This window comes from Nematolebias whitei, chromosome 15 (assembly GCF_014905685.2).
Source record: "Nematolebias whitei isolate Nwh7 chromosome 15, NemWhi1, whole genome shotgun sequence".
Lineage (NCBI taxonomy): Eukaryota > Metazoa > Chordata > Actinopteri > Cyprinodontiformes > Rivulidae > Nematolebias > Nematolebias whitei.
Genome location: NC_056512.1, coordinates 33,347,396 through 33,356,527, shown reverse-complemented (window position 1 = coordinate 33,356,527; position 9,132 = coordinate 33,347,396). Strand labels below are relative to the sequence as shown.

General features: G+C 39.3%; 1 protein-coding gene across 1 annotated transcript in view; it reads left to right on the top strand.

The window, feature by feature from the left end:
* Positions 1-8,794, top strand: part of LOC119421002 (transmembrane protein 235) — a 26,639-nt gene extending 17,845 nt beyond the window's left edge. Inside the window, exon 4 of the mRNA XM_037688391.1 lies at positions 8,245-8,794. Within this exon, the coding sequence (XP_037544319.1) occupies positions 8,245-8,489 (245 nt within the window). The 3' untranslated portion in view covers positions 8,490-8,794. The remainder of the gene's footprint in view (positions 1-8,244) is intronic.
* The last annotated feature ends 338 nt before the right edge of the window (positions 8,795-9,132 follow it).

Below are 9,132 nucleotides of genomic sequence, written 5' to 3'. Positions count from 1 at the left end.
ATAGATAGATAGATAGATAGATAGATAGATAGATAGATAGATAGATACATACATACATACATACATACATACATACATACATACATACATACATACATACATACATACATACATACATACATACATACATACATACATACATACATACATACATACATACATAAAAAGAGATAGATAGATACATAGATAGATACATAGATAGACTTATTTCCTAGAGGGAGGACATAGAGTGACCTATAAGAGTGGTGATAGACTACATTCTGTGTAGAAGAGGAAACTTGAGGGAGCTTGGGGATTGTAACGTTGTAGCAGGGGAGACCGTGGCCAGACAGCGTTGGAGGATTGTGTGTGTAGAATGTCTGTACTCTTTTTCTCTTCTTCACAACAAGAATCAAAGAAAAAGATCAAATAAAGGAAGCCAAGGAAAGAAGAATGTTGTGAGAAATTCAGAGAGGAGTCGTTAAAGACTCTGGGTTGTAAGAAAGAGCTTCCAGATGACTGGGCTACTACAGCAACTGTAATTAGAGACACGGGTGGGAAGGTACTTGGTGTGCTATCTGGACACAGATTACATGATAAGGAAACCTTTTGGTGGAATAGTGAAGTGCAGGAAGTTATCCCAAGACAGAGGTTAGCCAAGAAGAGATGGGACAATGAGAGAAAAGGAGCGAGTAGGCAGGAGTTTACAGAGATGCAACACAGGACAGAGAGGAAGGTAGCAAAGGAAAAACATGAGTATTAATGAGTTGTACAACAGGCTGGACACTAAGGAGAGGGAGCAAAAGGCTTGTATCAACTGGCAAGATGGAGAGATCAGACTGGAAAGGATGTGCAACAGATTTGACTTTTGAAAGATAGGAATGGTAATGTTCTAACAAGTGAGACCATGACGGAAAGATGGAAGGAGTACTTTAAGGAGCTAATGAATGAAGAGAATGAAAGAGAAAGAAGAATAGAGGTCATAGAAACTGTGGACAATAAAATGGGAGAGATTAGAGAGGGTGAAGTTCAGAAAGCTTTAAAAAGTTTGAAGAAGAGGAAGGCAGTAGGACCTGATGACATACCAGTGGAAGTTTGGAAATGTCTTGGAGAGATGGCAGTGAGGTTTTTAACTCAAATATTCAATGGCATATTTGAGGATGAGAAAATGCCTCGGGAATGGAGAAGAAGTGTGCTGGTGCCCATTTTTAAGAACAAGGGTGATGTACAGGGTTGTAGCAACTACAGGTGAATTGAGTTAATGAGCCACACGATGAAGATCTGGGATAGAATTGTAGAAGCAAGACTTAAACAAGAGCTGACTATTTGTGCAGCAGTATGTTTTCATGCCAAGAAAGAGCACCACATATGCCATGCCATCTTTGCTTTGAGGATGCTGATGGAGAAGTAAAGAGAGGGTCAGAAAGAACTTTATTGGATCTTTACAATTTTAGAAAAGCATATGACAGAGTGCCGAGGGGGGAGGTGTAGTATTGCATGAGGAAATCTGGAGTGGCAGAGAAGTATGCTAGACTGGTACAGGACATGTATGAGGACAGCAGAACAGTGGTGAGATGTGCTGTAGGAGTGACAGATAGCTTCAAGGTGGAGTTGGGATTGCAGCAAAAATCGTCTCAAAACCCCTTCTTGTTTGCTCTGATGATGAACCGACTAATAGATGAGGTCAGACAGGAATTCCTGTGGACTATGACGTTTGCAAAATGACGTTGTGATCTGTGGTGAGAGCAAGGAACAGGTGCAAGAGAACTTAGAGGTGGAGGTATGCACTTGAAAGAAGAGGAATGAAAGTAAGCTGTAGTAGGACAGAGTGAGTCTGAAGTGTGTGTGAATGAAAGGGAGACAGGTGGAACAGTGAGACTACAAGGAGCAGAGGTCACACATGTGCAGGACTTCAAGTACTTGGGGTTTACTGTCCAGGAAACTGGGGAATGTGGTTATGTGGTGCAAAATAGAGTCCAGGCAGGATGGAGGTGATGGAGAAAAGTTTCAGGAGTGATTTGCGATGAAAGAGTGGCAGCAAAGGTCAAAGGAAAAGTTAACAAGACAGTGGTGAGACGAGCTATATTGTATGGTCTGGAGACATTGGCATTGACAAAAAGACAGGAGAAATAAATGGGAGTGACGAAAATTAAGATGCTGAGGTTCTCCTTAGGTGTGACAAGGTTGGATAATATTAGGAATGAGATTATCAGAGGTACAGCACTGGTTGAACAACTGGGAGACAAAGTTAGAGTGACCAGACTGAGATGGTTTGGACATGTCCAGAGGAGGGACAGTGGGTATGTTGATAGAAAGATGTGAGCAATGTAGTTGCCAGGAAAAAGTCAAAGAGGAAGGCCAAAGAGGAGATATATGGATGCAGTTAGAGAGGACATGGAGGTAGTTGAAGGTGAGGACAGAGGATACAGAGGACAGAGTAAGATGGAGGAGGATGATTTGCTGTGGTGCCCCCTGGAAAAGGAACAACCAAATGAAGAAGAATCTGAAGTATTTTTTGTGGAATTTTACATTTTATAATTCCATATTGTCAGCTTAAAAAAAATAGAAGGAATACAAAGAATGATTAATAATTTTGCAACCCAGTTTGAGTGAACCATTTACCATATAAAATACTCAGAGACACACCAAGTAGCCAGCCGGCAGGACCAAACTGAAAATAGAAAATTGTTCTTGTAAAAGCAGCTTACCAAAAATAATTGTATAGTCAGGCCTTTCACTACTGCTCAAGAGGTTTGCAGTGTACTGTATTAAAAAAAGAAAGAAAGAAAAGATAATGCTTTTATACTACATGCCATCTTCACTAACATGCCCAGCATGTTGCATCCTGTTCTGCCTGCATCTCAGTATCAAACGACCTGCCAGCACCACGGGCTCTGCACTTTCAAAATCAAGGTAAATACACAGAAAAAAAGAGGTAATGGATTTTTTTTGTGTCTGTTTTGGTCTGCTTTGATCTCTTTTATTTAATGCATTAGTACTATTTGGGGATTTTCTCAGTTAAATATTTTAGTGTCAAAGATTTGGGGTTTGTGTTTTTGTCCTTCTCTCAAAGTATCATGCACAGATGGACAGAAGAATATATCCTATTTGGATTTTGTTAATATGAGATTTGGCAAAACAGCTTTGTTTTTATTAAACAGTACGGACTATGGTCAGGGTCAGTGTCTTGTGATCTTGAGACTGCCGGATGGAGCCCAGGTTGTGTCAGGAAGGACATCAGGTTGCCAAATATTTTACGTGAGTTTCTGGTGATTTCTGAAGAAAAGAGACGTGAAAAGAACAACAAGTACGGACTATGGCTCGTAAAATACTGGCAGAATTTTGCAGCGGGTACTTTACTGTAACAGAGGTTAGTGGGTATGATGGCAATAGAGCACATTAGTCTGCTTCAAATTTACACGTTTTGATCTAAATGACTATTTATTTTATCTTCCTCCTATCTCCTGCTCTCATGCCTCTATATTTACATTGTACTTAACAAAGTAAAAAAAAGAAAATTTGTGAAATTTATTTAATGAGTAATTAGCAAAAAGTAAACCAATTCCAAGATAGTGCCGAGAAAATTGGTTTTACTTACCACAGCGCCACGCTAAAGGTCATTTTGAATTGCTCATTTATCGGCCGAATACTTTAAACATTTAGCTGTTGACATTTAATAGTGTGATATTTTTTTTTGTTCTGGCCCACCTCTTAAGTCAAACAAGACCTTTTTTCTGATTGTTGGTAAGATTCAAGATATATTATGAAATATGAAAATTCTAAGCAGAGGGATGTTTGCAGCACCCTTTTCCTTCTGAAGAATAAATGATCAGATTATATTTGAAGGCAACATAATGAGAAGATTTGCATATGACTGAATAAAAATGTGTTTACAGAGGCTGCTTTTGAATCTAATAATTGCAGGGTTCTTCATTGCTTTGAAGCAAACCCCTTTTTGTGATGGTTTTGAAAAAGTAATTGCCAAAACATTTAATTTAATTTCATACTTAAATTGGCCTCATTAACAACCAGATGAATAAAGTTATCCTTGACTTTTTTAGCTCATATTTAAAAGTGAGAAATTTATTTAGTTTAAAAAAAAGAAGTAAAAAACTAAGAAAAGGTACATGTTTTACTTAATAATTTTACACATGTACTGAAATAGTGCAGGGATTAAAAAGTTTCTCAGTGTGCATTGGGGAGAGGAATAAACTGCACATGACATTGCAAAGGGCAGACAATATAAATTAATGTGTTCCTTTTCTGACCCATGACTACGCCTTAGTCATTAATAGGGTGTTATGTAATTTAATGTTAGCACTGAACCCAGAGCAACCAGATGATTACTAGACAGAGTAAAGAAAATGGGCAATCAGCCCCATCAGACAGAACTCTGTTGTTTGTGAGTCTTGTGCATCACCAGACAATCTAAAAACAGCCATTACATTAAATGATTCACACGAATATAAAATCTGCAAATGTTCAGCACAGATGTGTTTGAACCGCCTTCATGGTTCAGTTTGAGCAGCTCTCATTCTGCCAAGGCCAGAGACGGACACGCAGATGGACAGGTCAGCATATTAACACCTGTCAGATATCTCAAAGCCACTTTCTCAGGTGGAGAGGGTTGTGATCTTTGCAACAAGCTGCAAATCATCCAGGGACACAAACACACACGCACACAGCAAGTCCAAGTTAAAAGAGGGCAGAGTAAAACTACTCTGCAAACCTTTTCTTTTCAAACCTACCATGTTTCTTTTCTATAGCACTCACACATTCCTATATCTGTTTTGAAAATTGCACTGTTTGCAAGTACCGGTATTTTAAAAAATGTTCTCAAAAAACAGAAAAGTCAATCTCCCAGAGAACATATGTTGCCATTTTCTTCCCCCTTGTGCTCTTGACATAAAATCTCTTACTTGGCAACTGCCTGGAAAATGACCTTTTTTAATCTTTTTTTATTCAGCCAGGCATTTGGAGTCAGCCTCCCCACCGCCACAAACATTTACACCTCTAGATGCATGAAGGACCCCACTCACCCAGCACACACACTTTTTGCCCCACTCCCCTCAGGAAGGAGGTTAAGGTCGGAGCATTAAGTGTAGAACCACTAGACTGAGGAACAGCTTCTACCCTGAGGGTGTTAGACTCATGAATCTCTAACCAGAATAATCACTGTGAAAAATCACATCATGTTGCTGCTGATCGGTTTCATGTTGATGTGTTCATGCGTGCTCATCTGCTCACACAGACTCATGTTTGTGCTGCTGTTCGACGTAACGTTTTTATGCCATTAGTGCTTAGTGTATTATTTAGCTGATGTTTTTCTTAGTTCATATCTTAGATCTTATTACTGTTTTTCTTTTACATTTTAATGTTGGGTGTAACTGGGACCCTGTGTACATAATCTCGTTCCACCACATGTACCACATGAGATGCGAATGACAAATAAATCTCTGAATCTCAGATTTTTTTTTCTCACTTGCCCTCAAACAAAACAGACACTTTTCTTCACTCTACTGCCTTCCCCATTCTTTTGCTCTTTGTCCTGTGTGTCAGAGCCTCTCTTTACACATCTTCCGAATCGTCTGGTGGATATGTAAATAAGTAAGCTCTGCTACATCCCCCGCACCCCCTCCCCCCGAGAACTTCTGTGAACACTTATCCGAGTTGAACCGGCTGAGAAACACTGTAACATCTTATCAGGACTATGGATACGCGTGCCGGCTGAGAAACACTGTAACATCTTAGATATCTGTACCGGCTGAGAAACACTGTAACATCTTAGATATCTGTACCGGCTGAAAAACACTGTAAAATCTTAAATATCTGTACCAGCTGAAAAACACTGTAACATCTTATCAGGACTATGGATACTCGTGCCGGCTGAGAAACACTGTAACATTTTATCAGGACTATGGATATCTGTACGGCTGAAAAACACTAACATCTTTTCAGGACTATGGATACTTGTACCAGCTGAGAAACAATAACATCTTATCAGGACTATGGAAACTGTCTGGAAGTGCTCATGGACAAATCTCACAGTCTTGTCATCCATGCATATGTATCATGTCTATCTATGTTACTTGCTGTGGTAGATTTTTTTTTTTTGATACAATAAACCGTGCCTTGTCAAGGACACGATGTGAGAGATCTTTTTTTAAACCTCTTTCTCCTTATGTTGTCTTCCCTTTTTCTATCTAAGCAATAAGGGCAGCGCTTCTCAGAAATTGCAGCCCCTGTACACTTCCATCCATCTTTAGGATGGCTGTACAGAACATAATTTCGCTGTACTTAACTGTGCAATGACAATAAAGCTTATTCTGATTCTGTTTTTTTTTTTACTTGCTCTCGACGAAGGCAGACGCTTTATTCTATCCATCTAGTATTCGATCTATCTATCTAGTATTTTGGATTTGTTGTATGTTTTATGCTGCTGTCTTGGCCATGTCACTCTTGAAAAAGATGTTTTTAATCTCAATGAGTTATTTTTCCTGGTTAAATAAAGGATACATGCATACTAGGGATGTGCGATATGGCATAAAATTCATATCACGATATGTATTGTGAAGGGTGGCGATAACGATATATGTCGCAATATGTTTTTGGTATAAAACTTGCAATAGGAATTTTAAAACAGCATAGGTTGTCTTTTTGCCATCATTTATTTTGAATCAAGAAAATTCCACTACTAGGTCCAGAGAGTTTTTAAATAATAAACAAATCAAGTATTAGGCTTCTTTCTTGTAGTGCAAAACAGTGCAAAAGATATCAAATGTAGTTTTAGCCATATGTTTTAAACAAAATAATATGTTGTTAACTCTTAACAGTTTCCAGTATTCTTGCTTAAGAAACGAACAGCAACATAGCAGCAACTGAAAACACTTCCCCCTCCAACTCTCTAGTTGGCGCCTCCTTCTGCTTTAATGGAGGGCTGACACAAAATGACTGTTGATTTGACCAGAGGGTCTCGCAGTAAATTCACACAACACAGCGTTCTTTTACAGATCAGAGAGCAGGTTTCTCTAAAGCTGACCAACGCTTACTTTAACTTTCGACGGAAAAAAAAAACTTTTGACGGAACACAGCGTTTTGTGCATGCGTCCGAATACGGCAACACTAAGGCAAGCCAGCTGTACTTAGCTTGCAGCTTCGCTTCTTAGCTCTCGAAGAAAAGACTTTAACGCCACATGCGCACAGTTTTCAACCAAAAAAAAGTAATGATTCAGTCTGACAACTCTGATTTTACATCAGGCACAGCATTACCCTAACCCTAACATGCATGTTTTTGGTCTGTGGGAGGAAACCGGAGCACCCTGAGAAAACCCACGCATACACGGAGAGAACATGCAAACTCCACCCAGAAAGGCCCCTGGACCGGGGTTTGAACCAAGGACCTGCTCGCTGAGAGGCAGCAGCTCTACCAGTTGCGCCACTGTGCTGCCTGTCAAGAACACAGTGTGAGAGATATTTTTTAATACCTTCTTTCCTCATGTTTTCTTCCCTTTTTCTTAGCTAAGCGATAAGGGCAGCGCTTCACAATGAAGCTGCAGCCTTTGTGCACTTCTGTCTATCCTTGTTGGACGGCTGCACTGAAAAGTATTTTTGCTGCACTTAACTGTGCAATGGCAATAAAATTGATTCTGATGCTGATTATTTTAGCACAGGCAGCAAGATTTTAGCCTGGTTTGAAATGTATCAGGTGGTAAAACACCTGTCTGCGTCGAGAATAGGTCTACCAAAATAAATATGTTAAATTCACCCCAACTATCTTAATAATACACAAATCTCACAAATAAAAGAGAAAATAGTAAGGTCAGCATGTGCATGCTTTTAAAACATGGAAAAATATCTTAAACTGAAACATGTGTTGCTGGTTATGTTGCTGGTTTTCAGGCAGTTATGCATTTTCGGGACATCTGGGTTTGAATGGCTGTTCTCTCTACAACCTTTCTTTGAGTAAATAACAAGAAAACAAATCCCACAGATATGAATACCACCGCTGGGTTAATTGGTTGTACATAAGCATGAAGTGTTTTCTGCCTTCATGTGTTGTTTTGTGTGTTGGTTCTACTCACACTTTCTGTCTAAATTGGGTACAGAAAAAAAACGATGTGTGGATCGTGTTGTGTAATAAATCCTTGTGTTTACAGTATAAGATGAAGAAACTCAAGTTACTTGTTTCACACGTAAGTGCACTTCTGTGCAGTAGCAGCACAAAGAAGTTATATTTTTAAAACTGTACTTTTTCTTTGTCTGCAGGTGTTTTTACCCTGACTGGGGTCAGCATCTACATCAAATACTCCAACCAGGCCATGGAGGAGTTCCAGCGAGTTGTGCCCCCTGAGAATCTAATTTACGTCCATGTGTCATTTGGCTGGTCCTTGGCTTCTGCATGGCTCTCCTACAGCCTGGAGGTGGCAACTGGTCTGCTGCTGATGCTGGCTGCCAGGATAATTACGATCAAGGGGCATTATGATTCTGGTGTAGCTATCGCCATGTTATAATGAACCTCAAAGCCTATTCTATTTGTTCTTATTTATTTATTTATTTATTTATTTATTTATTTATTTCAAACAGGCTCACAAGACATCAGGCAGGTCAAGAGTTGAGCGCAGAACTGAGCACGAGGTGGCTCTACATAACTGCAAACAGTTGCACAAAAAAATCTGATTTAATGATTTTGTTGAGCATCTGCTTCATTGTGAATATGGTGCATTGTGATGCACACTGCCTTCCATCTTCTTGACATTCTTTTCCACCTGCTGACCCTGCCTCAAGTAATGTGGGATGTGGTAAAAAAAAAAAAAAAGAAAAAGAAAATGAAACGAACCAGGATAATTACAGCGGAGCAGTATTTATCCCCCCTTCTTTGAATGTATCAATGCGGGATTTTTCGGTCTTGTTGCTATATAAGCATGGCACTGCGTTTAACTCCACTGTGCAATATGAAGAGAAGAGTAGTACCATTCAGTTGAATGGGTTTATTTTCATTTTGTTGTAGGCTTTTAGCCATGAAGACCTGTTTATAAATGTGTCTAAAAGTGTGCTGTCGTTCATTTTATTCAAGTTAATACGGCTGAAGTGATCCACCATCTACAATATTTGACCACATCGTGCAAAAACAAGTGATGTACTCATTCATTAATA